The sequence below is a fragment of the Doryrhamphus excisus genome, linkage group LG10, assembly GCF_037039965.1.
Source record: "Doryrhamphus excisus strain RoL-2023G ecotype Guam linkage group LG10, RoL_Dexc_Guam_v1.1, whole genome shotgun sequence".
Lineage (NCBI taxonomy): Eukaryota > Metazoa > Chordata > Actinopteri > Syngnathiformes > Syngnathidae > Doryrhamphus > Doryrhamphus excisus.
Window position 1 is genome coordinate 8,351,256 of NC_136366.1, and position 20,406 is coordinate 8,371,661.

At 39.5% G+C, this 20,406-nt stretch overlaps 1 protein-coding gene across 3 annotated transcripts in view; it reads right to left on the reverse strand.

Annotated features, from left to right (window-relative positions):
* The window catches only part of LOC131114699 (uncharacterized), a 248,959-nt gene that overhangs the window by 35,991 nt on the left and 192,562 nt on the right, over positions 1–20,406 (reverse strand). For all 3 annotated transcript variants that reach the window (XM_078793986.1, XM_078793987.1, XM_078793988.1), the window contains 2 exons: positions 13,940–14,055; positions 10,562–10,650 (listed from right to left, as the gene is read on the reverse strand). In XM_078793986.1, the coding sequence (XP_078650112.1) occupies positions 10,562–10,650; positions 13,940–14,055 (205 nt within the window). The remainder of the gene's footprint in view (positions 1–10,561; positions 10,651–13,939; positions 14,056–20,406) is intronic.

Genomic DNA, 20,406 nt, shown 5'->3' on the forward strand with positions numbered 1-20,406 from the left:
TCCCAGAAGGACCCCAAAATGGCATAAAATGCCACTTTGTAGAGGTGTCGATTTTTGAAAAAAAGGTAGTTTTTTTGTCATTTTTTCAACTTGCTGAAAATGCACTTTACTGCGCCAAAATCAACTGGAAACCTCTCACACACGCATCAGGGGTCCCAGAAGGACCCAAAAATGGCATAAAATGCCACTTTGTAGAGGTGTCGATTTTTGAAAAAAAGGTAAGGGGTTAGCCTTACGTTTTTTTTCATTTTTTTAACTTGCTGAAAATGCACTTTACTGCGCCAAAATCAACTGGAAACCTCTCACACACGCATCAGGGGTCCTAGAAGGACCCCAAAATGGCATAAAATGCCACTTTGTAGAGGTGTCGATTTTTGAAAAAAAGGTAGTTTTTTGTCATTTTTTCCAACTTGCTGAAAATGCACTTTACTGCGCCAAAATCAACTGGAAACCTCTCACACACGCATCAGGGGTCCCAGAAGGACCCCAAAATGGCATAAAATGCCACTTTGTAGAGGTGTCGATTTTTGAAAAAAAGGTAGTTTTTTGTCATTTTTTCAACTTGCTGAAAATGCACTTTACCGCGCCAAAATCAACTGGAAACCTCTCACACACGCATCAGGGGTCCCAGAAGGACCCCAAAATGGCATAAAATGCCACTTTGTAGAGGTGTCGATTTTTGAAAAAAAGGTAGTTTTTTGTCATTTTTTCAACTTGCTGAAAATGCACTTTACTGCGCCAAAATCAACTGGAAACCTCTCACACACGCATCAGGGGTCCCAGAAGGACCCCAAAATGGCATAAAATGCCACTTTGTAGAGGTGTCGATTTTTGAAAAAAAGGTAAGGGGTTAGCCTTACGTTTTTTTTCATTTTTTTAACTTGCTGAAAATGCACTTTACTGCGCCAAAATCAACTGGAAACCTCTCACACATGCATCAGGGGTCCTAGAAGGACCCCAAAATGGCATAAAATGCCACTTTGTAGAGGTGTCGATTTTTGAAAAAAAGGTAGTTTTTTGTCATTTTTTTCAACTTGCTGAGAATGCACTTTACTGCGCCAAAATCAACTGGAAACCTCTCACACACGCATCAGGGGTCCCAGAAGGACCCCAAAATGGCATAAAATGCCACTTTGTAGAGGTGTCGATTTTTGAAAAAAAGGTAAGGGGTTAGCCTTACGTTATTTTTCATTTTTTTAACTTGCTGAAAATGCACTTTACTGCGCAAAAATAAACTGGAAACCTCTCACACACGCATCAGGGGTCCCAGAAGGACCCCAAAATGGCATAAAATGCCACTTTGTAGAGGTGTCGATTTTTGAAAAAAAGGTAAGGGGTTAGCCTTACGTTTTTTTTCATTTTTTTAACTTGCTGAAAATGCACTTTACTGCGCCAAAATCAACTGGAAACCTCTCACACACGCATCAGGGGTCCCAGAAGGACCCCAAAATGGCATAAAATGCCACTTTGTAGAGGTGTCGATTTTTGAAAAAAAGGTAAGGGGTTAGCCTTAAGTTTTTTTTCATTTTTTTAACTTGCTGAAAATGCACTTTACTGCGCCAAAATCAACTGCAAACCTCTCACACACGCATCAGGGGTCCTAGAAGGACCCCAAAATGGCATAAAATGCCACTTTGTAGAGGTGTCGATTTTTGAAAAAAAGGTAGTTTTTTGTCATTTTTTTCAACTTGCTGAAAATGCACTTTACTGCGCTAAAATCAACTGGAAACCTCTCACACACGCATCAGGGGTCCCAGAAGGACCCCAAAATGGCATAAAATGCCACTTTGTAGGGGTGTCGATTTTTGAAAAAAAGGTAGTTTTTTGTCCTTTTTTCAACTTGCTGAAAATGCACTTTACTGCGCCAAAATCAACTGGAAACCTCTCACACACGCATCAGGGGTCCCAGAAGGACCCCAAAATGGCATAAAATGCCACTTTGTAGAGGTGTCGATTTTTGAAAAAAAGGTAAGGGGTTAACCTTACGTTTTTTTTCATTTTTTTAACTTGCTGAAAATGCACTTTACTGCGCCAAAATCAACTGGAAACCTCTCACACACGCATCAGGGGTCCCAGAAGGACCCCAAAATGGCATAAAATGCCACTTTGTAGAGGTGTCGATTTTTGAAAAAAAGGTAAGGGGTTAGCCTTACGTTTTTTTTCATTTTTTTAACTTGCTGAAAATGCACTTTACTGCGCCAAAATCAACTAGAAACCTCTCACACACGCATCAGGGGTCCTAGAACGACCCCAAAATGGCATAAAATGCCACTTTGTAGAGGTGTCGATTTTTGAAAAAAAGGTAGTTTTTTGTCATTTTTTTCAACTTGCTGAAAATGCACTTTACTGCGCCAAAATCAACTGGAAACCTCTCACACACGCATCAGGGGTCCCAGAAGGACCCCAAAATGGCATAAAATGCCACTTTGTAGAGGTGTCGATTTTTGAAAAAAAGGTAGTTTTTTGTCATTTTTTCAACTTGCTGAAAATGCACTTTACCGCGCCAAAATCAACTGGAAACCTCTCACACACGCATCAGGGGTCCCAGAAGGACCCCAAAATGGCATAAAATGCCACTTTGTAGAGGTGTCGATTTTTGAAAAAAAGGTAGTTTTTTGTCATTTTTTCAACTTGCTGAAAATGCACTTTACTGGGCCAAAATCAACTGGAAACCTCTCACACACGCATCAGGGGTCCCAGAAGGACCCCAAAATGGCATAAAATGCCACTTTGTAGAGGTGTCGATTTTTGAAAAAAAGGTAAGGGGTTAGCCTTACGTTTTTTTTCATTTTTTTAACTTGCTGAAAATGCACTTTACTGCGCCAAAATCAACTGGAAACCTCTCACACACGCATCAGGGGTCCCAGAAGGACCCCAAAATGGCATAAAATGCCACTTTGTAGAGGTGTTGATTTTTAAAAAAAAGGTACGGGGTTAGCCTTACGTTTTTTTTCATTTTTTTAACTTGCTGAAAATGCACTTTACTGCGCCAAAATCAACTGGAAACCTCTCACACACGCATCAGGGGTCCCAGAAGGACCCCAAAATGGCATAAAATGCCACTTTGTACAGGTGTCGATTTTTGAAAAAAAGGTAAGGGGTTAGCCTTATGGTTTTTTTTTTTCAACTTGTCAAAAAGTGCTTTAAAAGCAAGTTGAAAAAAATGAAAAAAACGACAAAAATCACCAAATTCAAACTCTGGCATTTTATGCCATTTTTGGATGCTTCTGGGTCCCCTGTTGAGCGTGTGTGAGGTTTCCACTTTTATTTTTGACAGAAAAGTGCTTTAAAAGCAGCTGGTCAAAAAACAGGGGAAACCTTGCACACACTCAAAAGGGGCCTTGGAAGCATCCAAAAATGGCATAAAATGCCAGAGTTTGAAGGAAGTGATTTTTGACAAAAAACATGTTTTTTTGTTTTTTTCAACTTGCTTCTGATGCACTTTTCTGGTCAAAAAAACAGGGGAAACCTCACACACACTCAATGGGGGCCACAGAAGCACCCAAAAATGGCATTTTATGCAATTTTGAGGTAGGTGATTTTTGACAAAAAAATGTAAGGGGTTAGTATGTCGTTTTTTTGTGTGTGTTTTTTCAACTTACTTCAAATGCACTTTTTCTGGTAAAAAAAAAACAGGGGAAACGTCACACACACTCAACCGGGCCCCCTGAAGCATCCAAAAATGGCATAAAATGCCATAATTTGAAGGAAGTGATTTTTGACAAAAAACTTTTTTTTTTTCAACTTGCTTCTGATGCACTTTTCTGGTCAAAAAAAAAACGGGGGAAATCTCACACACACTCAACAGGGGCCCCAGAAGCATCCAAAAATGGCATAAAATGCCAGAGTTTGATGGAGGTGATTTTTGACAAAAACGTTAAAGGGTTAGTATGTCGTTTTTTGGGGGATTTTTCAACTTGCCTATAATGCACTTTTCTGACAAAAAAGGGGGGTAAACCTCATACACACTTAACACGGGCCCCAGAAGCATCCAAAAATGGCATAAAATGCCAGATTTTGAGGGAGGTGATTTTGACAAAAAAACGTAAAGTATGTGTTTTTTTTTTCAACTTGCCTCTAATGCACTTTTTTGAAAAAAAAAACAAACAAAAAAAACAGGGGAAACCTCACATACACTCAACTGCAGAAAATGCTAGTGCTTGAGGGTGCAGATTTCTGAAAAAAATCATCAGGGGTTAGTTATGTTGTTTTTTTACACTTGCTTCTAATACACCAGAAGCACCCCAAAAATGGCATAAAACAGTTTGGTATATTTTCATGGGTAACCACATACATAAACACTTTGCACTATCATACTAACCCTTTAAGCACGCGTTTAATAAATGTAGAGGTTAGGTAATGTTGCTTCTATAAAAGACAGGAATGATTATTTCCTTTGGTTTGCAACATGCAATATAGTTAAATGTCACATGTAACACCTGGATATTTAATAAAATGTTAACAATGGGGATAGTTTGACTCTGGAACAGATCATTTTTCCACATCTATTGTTTAGCTTCAAAGCCAAACAACTCCTCAGATGTGTTTCCAAAACACATCAGCAGCTTTTTTTTCTGCTGCTGAAGCGACACAACATCTGCCGACTCAGTACGAGAGGCCCTGCTTGGAAACATCTGATTTAGTCTCCAAGAGTGTGGCATTTGCAAGAAGACGAAAAAGACCAAAGCAGAGCACACGCATGCTCCGCTTCCACGCATAAAACACAATCATGTCTGCTTGCAAGGCATCACACCCTTCAAACCTGCCAGGGAAACTCTCATTGAACACTTGTCGCCAAAGTAATGGGAGGGAAGATGAAAGCCTTGAAGTTCTGAGTGACGTCATCACCTGTACGCAAAGCAAGACACCACCCATAAGAAAACAATGCCAATGCTCCAAGGATGCATGATCTGCGGTTGCAAGAGCTGTTGTTGTCTACGCTAGTCACATTAGCATTCCTTTTAGGAGACATAGAAATCACACAAGTCTGCCACACAAACACCTGAAATAACATTAGAAAATTTGTTATTTTGTCAGCTCTTAATTATGAAATAACATGATCTTTTTGATGAGGTTCTGCCTTTACAAAGAGAATAAAGATTATTTCAAACTTACTTATAATTACTACTGACAATAATCATAATACTATTACTGTAGTAGTAGTTACAGCCATCGTAGTAGTAATATTGCCAATCTTACTAGAGTAGTAACAGTTGTAGCAGTAGGAGTAGTAATACTAACAGTAGGCAGACAAAAAACACAATGAACGGGTTCTCGCTGAACCGATAAGGACTATAGTGGCTCTATGTTTAGGCTACTATCTAGTGTGGGTTCCTAATATGCTAATACAGGTACTAAACACATACTGAGAGTGGGTGGAGGTGCACTTGTCTTTCAATATGAGTATACAACGCCCTCTACTGGTAGCTGTAGTAAGAATTGATACAACACAGCCCCGATAGATCACAGTAATACACCACAAGGTGCAGAACACAATGCACGTTCATTCATTGTTAAAAAAAATACACAAAATTACACTTTTAAAAAACTGAAAAGTTGAGCTGTGATGTAGCCAGGGAACACTGCAATTATAATGATCATAGGAACTGTCAGCAATAAGAGTACAAATTGTAGTATTTGTAAAAGTACAATTGGTAGCAATAATAGTAATATCCATATGCAGTAGTATGAGTTGTAGTAGGAGTAATAGTAAAAGTTAGTGGCATCATAGCCAGCAATATTCTATAGAGTAGTGGTAGTAATAGTAGTAGAAATTACATAGATGTAGTTGATAATAGTAGTGATAATAGCATTAGTAGTTGCAGCAGGAGCCATAATAATTGTAGTAATAACAGTCAGCAATAGTAGTACTGGTCGTAATGGTAACACTAGGAGTAATTGCAGTACCAGAGGGATTGCAATACAATAGTTATAGCAATACAGTAGTAGCAATACAGTATGCAATAGTCCTACAGCACTTGCAGTGCAGCAGTGTTAGAAATTGTTGTAGTAGTAGGTAGAACTTGCCGCCATCATAATAATAACACAAAAAGTAAAAGTAATACTGTAGTTTCTGTAGCTACAGGAGCAATATGAGTAATATTAAAGGAGTTGTAGTAGACTATTACAAATAATCCTTCTATAAACAATTCCTTGAGTCCCAGTAAGTTTCCCTTAGACTACAACCAGCCATAAAAATACACATCTCCGGCAATGTGTCAATCAAAACATAACACAATATAATGCCCATAAAAGCCTGTTTTGATGCAGCCATTGTATTAATATTGGATCCGTCACAATAACCGGTTTTCTACTTGTGTGTGCGGTTGCGTTTTGAAAACATCCCGGCCATATGAAAGCAGTGAAAGGTTGCATATTCATGCGTGAAAGCAAACCTCCGGCTTATGAGGTTAGCTTTGCGTGTAATGATTCCAAAAAACAACAAAACACTTATCCAACCAACATGTTCCTCTGCTTTCCTTTTTCATATAATACACACTCCAAATGTTTTTTTGAGAAGCGACGAGCCATCGCAGAGTGAAAAGGAGGCCCACTTGGCAATGGAGATGAAGCCTATCAACGCCTCTGACATGTAAAACACCGCCTCTCCATGCTCATTGTTTCATTACGCCATTAATGACTGTCTTGACCTGATTATCATGATGAGACATGCTGGATGCAGCTGTCAAACAACACACACCCACACACACACACACACACACACACAGAGGGTGATTATACACTCCTGTGTGTCGCCTAGCAACCACAGTGTTTTTTCCTAGCCTTTTGTTCATCAGCAACCACTGTGGTTACTGATAATTATTACAGAAAATCATCAACAGCACTACAGTTCAAGCGTGTACTTTTTTATGCATCTTTAGAATAATATCGTATGTTGTATTTTGGTATGCTTCCTCCATTTTAACTACAAAACATTGATTTAATACAGTACAAACAAAGTGAAAGTGTTATGTATACACTGTAATAACAACACTTGCAGTAATAGTCATAGCACTTATAAAGGTAGCAGTCACTGAAGTTGAGCAATATTATTCACACACTAGTTATAGGAGCATAGTTAACAGTAGTGGTAGTAATACTCGGTATTAATAGTAAAAGGTAACAGCTATAATAATACCAGTAGTAATGGCAATAGTTGTATTGTGCTTTTTGTGCTTGGCCATTATTATGCAATACTCACCATGACCACCAGGAGTCAGTGTGACTCAACAGATGCCCGCTTCAGTGGCGCTAATGAGGAAGTTCCACCGCAAATCTACTTCATACTGTCCTGACCTTTTCAAATAGCACTTCAGCCTTTGCTTACAATCAAATACATTTAGAACCAAATGGATTGCCATACGTATCGAATGAGATACATCAGGAATTATGCTTTTCATTCATTTTGCACTGTATGTTTATGATTATTGTGTGATTATTTTGTGGTGGTGTCCAATTTGGCAATATATGTTCCTGATATTTGGACCCTAACATTCACAACTATAACCAGAATAAACATTTTATCTCTGATAATTGACTATTACTATCTTTAAAAAGGATGAGGCATATATACAATAAATAAAATATAAACCAGTCACGATGTGCTATACATATCACTATATTGACAGTTACTATGGTACCCATTATGTCATTGTATGGTCATATCACCTCGTACTTTGGTATGTGACAAAAAAATTACAAAATTAAAAAAAACAACAACCTTAAACCATATAAGAAAGCAGGAAGTGAACAAATGTAACAGTTACTGATTGTAAAAGTACCTGATGGAGGGGTAGGATTTAATAAGCTTTGCTTCTTCCTACTCCTTTTGGACATGTGGAACTGTGAACTGATTATGTGATGCATTCAATTGTAATCTGATGCATGTTCAAATGAAATTAAACCATTACCATTACCAAAATATTCCAGTTCATAATCCATATATCAAATAATTCATTCGATTAGCAAAGTCTATTTGTGCCATGGTCACCCGTCTAAAAAAAGGCCAAAAGAAAAGGAGTCACTGTGGTCTCCAAAGCTTCACCCCAATCCCAGAGGCCTGCAGCCATGACAGAGTGTGCCTACTGGGTCCTCCCACGCAGGACCTTGACCGAACCTGACAACATTTTTCTCTGTTTCCACATGAGTGTCACATCTCCATGCAACTGCACACGTTTGCCGTGGAGACCTCTCATGGCGGACGCCTTGATGAGCATAACAAGTGACACCTATGGAGCGACGGGGTGCTCCCGAGTGGGGCCGGCCCTCTATGTGGCGATTATCCTTACAATAACAATGACAACATTCATCTCTCACCCCCCCCCCCATCCAAAAAATACAGCTTCAATGGCTCCTGTGATGCTTGCTGAGGTCGCTTGGTAGTAGAGGCGAGTCCCCCGACCTCCTCCTGCTCCCTCCTTGCTCCCTCTGGTTCTAATTTAGTGGCCCTAATCATAAAAGCATCGGGCTGCTGTTGTAGGGTAAAAACCGACCAGGTGAAATGTGCCCCCACCCCCTTTAAAGATTCCATTTTCACTCAAGTGGACCGGCGCAATGGGGACCATGCAGGGGACAGACGCAGGGGGTCGGATTGAATGGCCAAAAATGAGGAGACGAACAAGCATGCACACATATACTGTATATGCAAAAGTATTGGGACACGGGGCTGCAGCTACACCACGCTTTTATCCAAAAGGAGACTGAGGGCAGCAACAAAACGCAGAGACTAGACTTGCTAGAGACTAGTTTTACCCAAAAGGCGCTGCAGGAAAGTGGAGACTGTGGAGCACAAGACTGCAATTCCTGTTGGGGGTGTGGTTTCATCCTGGAGGAGATTGAGGGCAACAAGAAAGCATAGCACCGGACACTATATGCTCAATTCCTCTAGGCTTGTGGCCTTCGTTTTACCTAAGAGGAGACGGACGGTTGCCAGAAAACAGCGCTGCAGCAAAATGGAGACTGCGGAGGGTAAGCTAACCTTAGCAATGTGTTCATTGTATCACTTCCAGCCATGTTTCCTCATATTCTGACTGCGTCATTGACGGAAAGTGTGTGTTTTGTCCGTATATTGCATGTTGTGTTGTGGTTGAACGCGACAACATCCTGACTTCACAGGCCTTAAGAAGTTCCCATTCTGGGCTTAGAAGAAGGGGGGGGGGGGGGCGTTCAGAGCCTCTCCTTTTTGATTACATTAGCCACAAGGGCTGGCAGGCCTCAGCGTCTGCATATAATTTCAGTCATCGCTCTCTATTTGGACGCAGCAGATGTTTCCTCATGTCAACGAGCTGGAGATCCTCATTCAGTGGGCTTGTCGCCTTCCATCAGAGTGTAAGCTGACGGCTCAGAGCCGCAAAACACAACAACAAACCTAATTAGAAGAATAAAACACCTTTTGGTGGCGCTACAGAAGGATGGCTGCTTGCTTCTTATGCAATACTGTAATATGACACATCTTCATTTGTTGTTATTGTCATATTGGCCTTTGGAGGGATGTCAGACCTAATGTCATGTTATGTAAATGCAATATCTAGCTTGCTAGTATAATATATGTTCTTTTTTTTATTGCATTATTTCTTATTTCAAAGGTTATATAAAGACATGTCTTCTTTTATCTCGATTTATAAAATGAATTTGTTCGTTTTTTTTACTTTATTATGAGGTGTTATAATGGTTTGTTTCTGATGATTATGATTTGTTAGGAATATTGATGTAGAGTATGCTCATTATTATTAATATTATGTAAACATAACATAAACATAAAAGATTGTTTTGTTCATTACTAATTTATTTATTTATTCATTTTCTTTTAGTAGGCCTACATTTTCATAGATATGTCTCATATTATACAGTTTATGTTGTAATTACAACAATTAAAAAAAGAAAACAAATTTTGGTAATTAAAAAAACTAAGTAGTTTTAATAGTAGCTGTCAATCAAAAACAAAACAAAAAAATAGTTGGAATAAATAAATACTTAGGAAATATTTTTTAATATACACTACACAGGGGTGGATTTATTGTTTTATTTTTGATCTGAGTGTAAATAAAGCCGATTATTTGCGGCAGGAGAAAATGGACAGCACTAATGAGAGGTGACATGTTTTCAAACTCCCTTCAAGGAGCGACGCGCACAAAAAAAGTGCTCCAAAAAGACAAATGACGTCTTCAAAGTCTTCTATGTAATATTTCCTGCGCTGGGGTAAAAATTGCTTGGGGGGTCATTAAGTGGATTCCTCTTTGAACACAAGCTTGGGATGTTATTGTATCAATTTGGCTGGGTCGGCCCCAATTAGGCTATTAAGGCCTTTTCCTCCCTAAAACGGATTTTTGGGGCTTTGGATTCTTGACATCCAAGTGGACTTAAACGTAAGTTTATTTTACTTTCTGACATGGTATGTGCAAATATGTCAAATCAAAGGGAGCTTTAAAAAAACAACAAAAAAAAAAGAAGTGTCTGACATTTTTTCAGCGCTCGGGAAAGAGAAAGAAAGCAGTTTAAATGAAGTAAATAACCGTAAAAGTTCAATGTTATTATTTGAAGTGGTAGAAAATAAAATCCCTACCTCGTCTTGGGAGTGGAAGGATCAGCTTTATTTCTACCACTGAATGGCGCTCGGGGCCTGCAGGACATCTTTGACTTATTGTCTGTGCTCTAAAAACAAACAACAACACGATACATCAGGCAAAAGCAGCTTCAATTAGCACGTTTAAATTGGAAATTAAAAAAACTAAACAAAACAAAACAAAACAAAGATAAACAACAACATTGACGACTCTGACAGTTTAGTAGCCTGGAAATGACTGGATTCTATTTATTTCTGGTCAAAAACAGCAAAACTTTGAAGATAAAATTTAAGAAAAACTTTCCCCCTTTTCACCACTTTTCTCTACTGCATCGATAATTTGCAGACAGGATTAAAAAAGATTTAAATGAAACCAAAAGCAGACTAGGATAAACGTTCAAAAGGTTTATTTCCCCCAGAATTTTAATTATAAGTAATAATTATAATTTAAACACGCCATAACAAATATTACATTCAAATAATTAAATACACATTACAATACAATTACTGATTAACATTTGACTCCAATTGAAGGAATTTTCCTTTGTTAGTTTTTGGATGTATAAAGTGGAAATAAAGTGGAAAACATTAAGAGTCAATAGCTCACAAACGGGCATTTCAATAAAAATAATGGCATTAATAATAAAGATATAATAATAACTCTCATGTATGTGATTATAAAATAATTATTGTTCTTTTTACGCCACATATATACAGAATAATTCGTTTTTAAATTATTTGTTTTATATTCCTTTTTTAAAACCGCTGATTGTTGCATTTTTAACCAAGATACACTTTCACTAAATGCTCAAATCCAATAAAAAAAGTACATGGAACTCATGAATAATCCTGCTTTTACAAAGTAAATAATATTCACTTTAAGAATATATGTTTTATTGTGCTAGTGTACCACGTGACCAGCTTTATTGTGTTTTCATGCAGGATAAAAATGCTTGCAGACAGTAAAGTCCAAGTAACAGGCTCTTCCACTCATGGGTGATTCATATCTTAAAACTCTCTTCACATCCACGCTGTCCAAATATGGAAATCCAGTCCATTCTGCGTGTAAATACGACACATCGAACAGATAATGCCCACGATAAATTCATCAGTCCAATGCTCATCTGTGCCACAAAAAACAAGCACTGCCTTTTTGGAGCGAGCGCCTCATTTTCCTTTCTTTTGTGATGGAACCCCCCTTCACTCTTGTAGGGATCATCCGGCAACTGTTGCCCCCTCCAACAGCCTCGTTTTGGGGCCGTCCATCAGGAGAAAGCGCTCCTTGTTCTGTTCCGTACGGCTCACATCGTCACCCGACACTTTTGGACTTGGCCACAACAAGGCTCCCCTCACCAGAAAAAAAAACGCGTCTCCAAATTTGATTATTCCAGCGTCTCATCAGGTTGAGACATTTGGCCGGGAGAGTATTGGCTTTTGACTTTTGGATTTATACACCCTTCCCAATTGGAGAGCCACACTAAGCTCTACGTCTGCTGCTGCTGCTGGGAATCTATTTCACCAGCAGCCTACACTCTGTAAAAAGTACATTTAGAGCCGCAATGGGTTGTTAAAGGCTTGAATATCACATGACACTACAGCATATAAACACTGCTCCATCTTTTGTTAGCTGAACTTAAAAATGTACACATTTTAACAAATGTATTTCTTTCAAATATATTTAGAAATTGGCTTATCAAAAATGATAATGATTAGACGGCATGATTATTGCACAAGTGTGCCTTAAACTGGCCACAATAAAAGGCCACTGCAAATTGCGCATTGATCAGGTTGTCGATCGTGGCCTGTTATATGTTGCTCCACGGGCACCCCATATTATGGGATGGCAACATGGGGCCCTGCATTATCCTACTGCAACATGCAGTGATGGTCATGGATGAATGGCACAACAATGGACTGTATCTCTGTGCATTCAAAATGGCTTCCTTAAAATGCACCACATGTTCTTTGTCCATAAGAGTGCCAGACGCCATTGACTATAGTCGGTTAGGACAATGTCATGTACTGTAACGTGTCATGAAAGCTGCTCTTTAAAATTATATTTTAGAAGCTTTTTATGAAATCTAAGCTGGCAGAATACCAAAATAATATTTGAGTTACAGTACAAACATATGTACTGAATATGTATGTGTATATGACACACACACAATGACTGTATACACTGTATAGGACAAGGGTCAGCAACCCGCGGCTCCAGAGCTGCATGTGGCTTTTCAGCGTCTTTGTTGTGGCTCCCTTTGCAATGCTTGAATATTTTTTAACACCCGTGTGGGGAAAATGCTGGTCTTTTGTAATGAGTTTAAAAAAATCCAACTTTGTGTGAGACCATGAATGCATCCTAACTGAGTTCTGACTGGTGATTGGATGGGCAGAGGATGAACAGACCGGATGCGATTTATGGTAAACGTGAAGGAAAATAAGTAATACTTTCCCAGAGCTATTTGACAATTCTACAAAATAAATTAGAGATCATTTAAAAACAGCAGCATGGGAACTTGTTTGCGCCAGAGTAAACAAATCAGATAAGTTTACAGTAGTTTACACATACATTTATGTAAGTTTATCTCCAATACTAGCAAGAGTACTCCAACTCGTCTTTTCTTATCTGAACTACTTTGATACCCCCAAATTCCCTCCAATGTTGTTTTAAACATACATACATGTTTTACGGCACCAGGCTATTTTTCTTCATTGGGCAAAGGGGTAAAATGGCTTTTTTCATAGTAAAGGTTGCCGACCCCTGCTACAGGCCATGACTATATGCATACAGTATATATAGGTACCTATACCTAAAGTGTACATACACTATACATATATAGATATACCATGGTGGTTAAAAAGCCATTTTGAAAGCTTTGGGACTGTAGCAAACCACAGTGAGAGCCATTATCCACAAATGGCAAAAAGCGGAGATTCGAACCCAGGTCTTCCCGATCTCCTGACTGTGTGACCAACATGCTAACCACAACCTTGGAAGTAGTCCATATGTTTCCCTTAATAGGCCATTAGTTTATTGTGAAATATATCAGGGAGCTGCTACATCCTGCTAACCGCGGCCTCCCTCTGCCGGTCGTATTCCTTAAAGTCAGCATTTCATATTTGTCAGCTTTGCATATTCTGTAGTCCAGTTTCTGTTAAGTCCATTTTCCATGTGTCTGGTGCCAATGGTGCCATATTTGTGAGCCGACTTCTTTGTTTTGCTTTTGCGTCTCCCACCTTGTGGAGATCAGTACTGCATGAATGAGCTCTTCTCTAGTCCGACTGAATGGTTGACATTATTTGGGTGATGTGTGGTGCGCTAAATAAAAACCTCCTACGAGCTGTGCATTGAGGACGGCTGGTTTAATGTATTTTTCTTACCTTCCTTCTTTTGCATGCAGCTCTGAAAAGCCATCAGCAGCTGCTACGGCTCCATTGTGACACTTGGTCCATCCTTCAGCATCAGAGTGGCACACCTCCATTGCCTTTGCAGGCCTCTTAAAAGACAGGACACAAATGCAGAGTGACAGCCAAATGGAAGGTCTTAGACACACTTAAAGAGATTGATCACAGTAGAGGGAGATCATCTTTAATAAAAAAAAAAAAAGAAGGATAAAAAGATGTCACTAATTCCGTCTAGCCTCATGAACTTCCACTTCATTGAATATGTGGCAAGATTGAAATATTCCGGAGTGATCCGTCGTCTCTTTGTCATGTAGAGCATGTGTCCATTTGCTGATGCCTACAGTCGATAATATTTGACTGTTTCGACTATTTTCTGCTGTTAACACCTTGATAAATACTCCAAATGATTATAATTTTGTAGTATTGTGCAACAAAAAAAAACAGATTTGAAACACGAAAGAGTAAAGCCTGGCCAAAAATATGCCTCAAAAGTCGAGAGGCTCAAACTCATAGTCTGAACGGGTGTTCTGAGCCTTGAAAAATTAATGGCGAAACCCTTCCACCTTCGGAGCGTTGCCACTGGGAGCGTTTCGACTACCCCACATATCTCAGGCAGGGTGGTGATGGATCCATATGTGTTCGGACTATGCTTCCTATATGGAAGGGGATTGAGAAGGGCCTCAAAGTATTCCTACTGCCGCCCGACTATATCCTCGGTCGTGGTCAGCAGACCCCCGTTTCAACTGTAAACCGGTTTGCCAGAACCTCTTTGAAGTCGTAGTCCATGTCCTCGCCAAACTCCTCCCACACACGAGTTTTTGCCTCAAACACCTCAAAAGCCGCATGCAGCTTGGCTTTGCCATTTTGTGGGTTTATGTTGAAGATTTAGTCTTACAAGTACAAATGTTACACTAAAAAATAACCAAAAATAGCATCTAGCCAGTGTACTTTAGCTACCTCAGCCACAGAGAATGACAATATTTGTGCTCTCAACGAGACTTCTTTGAGCCTCCATTAGAGCCCTCACACTTCACATTTCCAGCGCTTGGCGGACAAAAACAACAACAAGTTTGCGGATGACACGCAGGCGGACTCCCAAAGAAAAACACACTCGGGCCCTCAGCATTGGGCCTGATCAAAGACGGACATGTTCAACAAGCACCTGCCGCCACTACACCCGATGTGCTGCATTATGATGACATTTTCCCTCAGTGTGTGCGTGCTTATATGCTTGTTACGGCACACATGGTACACACATTAGCACAGGTGTTGTGTTCTTCTTCTCATTGTTGCACACTCCAAAGCCAGACACACATCATTAGGGAAGGAGCTGCAAGACTTGGAACCAAATACTTCACTATGTACTCATGATATCACGTCTTATATCCGACCCGCTATTAAGACACAATGCCAGTTTGGGGACATATTGGGTAGGAAACACACAATTAACCATATGTGCATTGGTGGTTGCGGTAATAGCTAAAATATTTGACCAATATTTGGTCCAATAGTGCCCATTATACCAGCACAAAGGCTGGTCTTTCAATCTGATTTTAAGAAAGATTGCACCCTCTCATGTTCCCTCGTGCGCTTATTGCTTGTATCTCTCCAAAGCAAAGAGTCGTACTGAGTCAACTTTTTGAGGCTTCCATATGAGGACAAAGATCCATTATGATGACAGGAGTGCTCTGCTTTTCATACGGAACTGCTGCAAAAACACTCGTCACTGATCACTCATCATTTTAGCTAGTACAAACCAGTGGTGTCATTAGCCCCCTAAATAATGTGATACTATTTATTTATTTTTTACAAAAAAAATCTCTGACAAATTGTATATAATAGGGCAAAAGCAGGCTAATAAGCAAGCCAATAAGCAGGCTAATACTAGCCTACTACTACTACTACTAGTTGTAGTAGTAATAATCAGAAGAATAATAATGATGATAGTAATAATAGTCTAATTAATAATATAATAATGATTTTTTTTAATTGATTTTTTTTAACAAAAATTTTTTTTGACAAATTTTATATAATAGGGCAAAAGCAGGCTAATGAGCAAGCCAATAAGCAGACTAATACTAGCCTACTACTACTAATACTACTAGTAGTAGTAATCAGAAGAAGAATAATGATGATAGTAATAATAATAGGCTAATTATTAATATAATAATGATTATTATATCATTGATCACTGTCCACTGGACAGAATGGTTGCAGAGCTTGAGCAGCGGTTTTGCAGTGTAGATTGTGTGTACTTGTGTACATTTAATGGTGGCCTAAAACAATTGAGTTTCTCTACTAAATCTGTCCAAAAGTGGGAAAGTTATATCCTGGTTCTTGTTTGTTTTTTTTTAATTTTTTTTTAAATGTCTACTACAGTCATTCATATCCTGTCCATCTCCAAGGGGCTGAGCCCCCCCCTGTCCTCAGAACCTAGTAACGCCCCTGGTACAAACAAAGTATTTCTGAGTGAACCACCTAACTAACAAGCTGATAAATGTTCACCTCCATCCCCACGAAGGCATCAGACGAGGAGACTAAAGTACACACCGCAGTTGTTCAACCATTTCCCGTCTTTGTGTAAAATGCATTTTTGTTCCATACATCACTGTGACAGATGTCCCCGTTGAATGCGAGTCACATGGCTTAATCCTCACATTAAAAGTGCGGAATATGATCTCTGCCAAGCATTGTTAACTTGGACAAACTTGGAAGTAGTCCATCGGTTTGTCTTAATAGGCCATTAGTTTATTGTCAAATATATCATATCAGGGAGCTGCTACATCCTGCCAACTGGAAGCAGCTGACCCCCCCCACCCCAAAAAACCCTATGATACACAGTATTAGTAAATAATGTAGGATATGCAGCTGTTTTTATTTAAAAGTCAGTGATCAAAGATCTTTTATTATTATTGGTGGCTGTGAACAATGATGTATATATCAGAGCCACTGCGACATCCTGGAAACAGCTGATTTTTTAAAATCTTGCAAGAGACACAAATACACTTGCAAATAACATAGATTATCCTGACTCGGGTCGCATGGTGACCGAGTTAGCATGTCGACCTCACAGATAGCATTTATATCGCTACCTGGGCAACTGTTTGCATATTCTCCTGGTACTCCGCCTTCCTCTTACGCCCCCAAAACATGCAGGTTAGGCTAATTAGAGACACTCCATTTCCCATTGGTGTGAGTATCCGGTCCATCCAGGGTCTAAGCAGCCTCTCGTCAAAAGTCAGCTGAGACCCTAACGAGGACAAGTGGTATGGAAAATGGATGGATGGAATGTGAGCCTTGGTCCTTATTGGTCCTCTATTAGTGAACATACCCAGTGGCGTCATTAGGCCTATTTTCAGCCCCCCTAAAATGTTCCTAAGCTCCCCTAAATAATTTGATAATTTTTTATAGATTTTTTCTTATTTTTTAATGATTTTTAATTTTTTGTTTTTTTTTAAATCTCTGACAAATTTCATATAATACGGCAAAAGCAGGCCATTAAGCAAGCCAATAAGCAGGCTCATACTAGCCTACTATTACTAGTAGTAGTAGTAGTAATAATCAAAAGAAAAATAATGATGATAGTAATAATAATAGGCTAATTAATAATATAATGATGATTATTATATCATTGATCACTGTCCACTGGACAGAATGGTTGCAGAGCTTGAGCTTGAGTGTAGATTGTGTGTACTTGTGTACATTTAATGGTGGCCTAAAACAATTGAGTATCTCTACTAAATCAGTCCAAAAGTGGGAAAGTTACGCCCACCCCCCCCCCCCCCCCCCCCGTCCTCAGAACCTAGTGACGCCCCTGTTGATACCAAATACAAAAATACAAATAAATAGCAAATAATTTACATTATATAGAATTTTCTGCCGTTTTTACTTGAAAACCTTGCAATAAACATCTATTATTGGCACTTTATAGTTGAAAATGGCGTGCGTTTTCTCGAGTGTCATCCTGGTTACCATAGCGAGATGGCATAGATGGCACAATGCTCTACTGAACTGGAGGCGTATGACCCAAGAAGAATCCATTACGTTGGAATTCACCTTTCTATTTTACAGCCTGATTGCATCGGGGCCAAGCGGGGGGCAGTGACCCACCAGATGGAGTTTGCTGTGTACGGCACCCATTTGAAATATCTATCGCTAGAGTGCAGCAATATCTCCACCAAACCCTGAAATATATACATGCAAATAATGTAAATAATCTAGGATTTGCAGTCATTCTTATTGAAAAGTCCTGTTAGAGTGTGAATGCGTGCAACATCAAAGGTCTTGTATTATTATTATTATTGGTCCTCTGATGGACTTCTGATGTGAACAATGAAAGACAACATATGGAAGAAATGTTTCCTGCTAATGCTGTCATTATTCGTAGCATGTCTGTGCTGCTTCTCACAATAATTGCAAGAGGAAGTGGCACATGAGAGTGAAGAGGAGCACACAAAAAGTGAGCATAAAGGAGGCTAAAAGCATTCCCCCCACCCCCTTCCATATATACCACGCTTTGTCTTCCCACTTGAGGCCTCAGGGAGATAATGAGGGCATTGGCTTCACAAACATTATTTCTGCCATATAGCAGCCACCATCAGCTTGTTTCGAAATTTGAATATTGTGAGGTGGCCTCACAAGCGAGAAGGAAAGGAGCCGTAAAAACCTTGGCCGAACGTCGGCGTCGTGGTCCCGTCCTCGGCGAGGCGGCCACTTGACGGCGACATCAAACGCTCGCTCACCGGTGTCTGCGCCCACGTTAATTGTGCATCTATTGTTACCACGATGGTGCCTAGGGAAGCAAAGATGGAGAAAATGGGCTGGAGGAAGAGAGCGAAGCGATGAAGAGTAATGAGACTCCTCTTGAGCGGAATAAACATATGAATCGGAATCAGACATACAAAGGTTTTCGTGCATTTTGCGTGGTCATGACTCGTGATCCATCTAGCATTAAGCTAATTTTTGTTTTTGCCTAAATTAAGCTATTTCAAAATGGCTAAATTAACTAAAAAACAAATGCAGAAGGTGCATTCAAATTGAGAATGTAGTATTCTACAATGGCCACAAGGTGTCAGTAATGTCTTGATCGCCAAAACAACAGGCTTTTATGCAGGTTTTAATGAGCTCACACAGGTACAATAATAACAATGTTAGCATTATAATCAGAATAATAATAATCATAACAACACAGGCTACTGCAGAATGTCATCAACATCAACGGACCTGGTTTTCTGACACACCACCCATTTAAATAGCGCAAAGTCGTCCTAAATTAAACCAAAATTACCTCCTAAGTCTTGTGCACGGTACACAGGACACATTACATACGGTAATAGAAAGAGTAAATACAAGCATTCATCCCTGTGGTAGTCTAGGACTTCTTACTACTTTCTTCAAGTAAGTCACAGGCTTCTCTGGAAGGATAACCTCCTTGTAACAGCGCAAGGAATCCATGACCCCTCTAGCATTAATTAGCATTCAATAATCTTTACATTTAATGATTATCACCATAGTCAGCTGGGCAAAAGTCAAATGGCAGCCATATCCACCAATACAGTACTCTGTATTATATATAAAATGCATAGTATGTTGGAACTAAAGCAAAACAACACTATCTGTTGGATCGGGTGGAGCACTACCCCTCTTCCTCCTCCCCCGTGCATAGTCGCCATTAATCTATAACGTTTAATTGTCTTTTAATTGAGGATGAATTATGTTTAAAGGTAGAAAGACTTCCTTCCGATGTCTCATATCAGCATATTATGGATATTGTTAGGTCATTCAACAGCTGGTACTGCTTATCAGCCGCATATATTTTTACATCATAGGACGCCTATTATGCCCACTGCGGTGGAAATGTTGCAAATGTCAGCACGAGGAGCGCAGGAAAGCAGGAAATTAGATACAGATGATACACAGAAATGTTGTGATGTATGGAGTCTAGGCCGGGCGTGCATGCAACATTCCCACTTTATTCGTGGAAACATGATATGATATGATGACATGAATCTATCTATTCTAGATTCTGTCAAACTTTTAATATTTTTTAAATATAAGATACTTATAATAGTATGCTTTGTCACTTATAACACAGCTAACGTAAAGTATTGCCTTAAATGTTGTAATGAAATTGTTGTTTTAAGCCTTTTTACAAATAAAAAAGCATTAAAAATTTAGTGGAAAAACTCTTGGCTCCCCAAAATAGACAATCAGCACTGTTCGACAAAAGAGGAAGCGGCAGGTAGCCAAACCCGACCCACCCAGTCCAAAGTCCCAGTGGGTCCACAGCTGTTTGTCAGCCATTCCCTCAGTATGTAAGCTAACAAGCTAACAGGCACTTGGCAGCAGGATCAAGGTGAGTCCAAGTTCAAAGGGCAGAGTTCACTCCAGTAAGCCAACCCTGTGCTGCCTCACAAACTCCCGAGCTGTCCATATTTACGAGG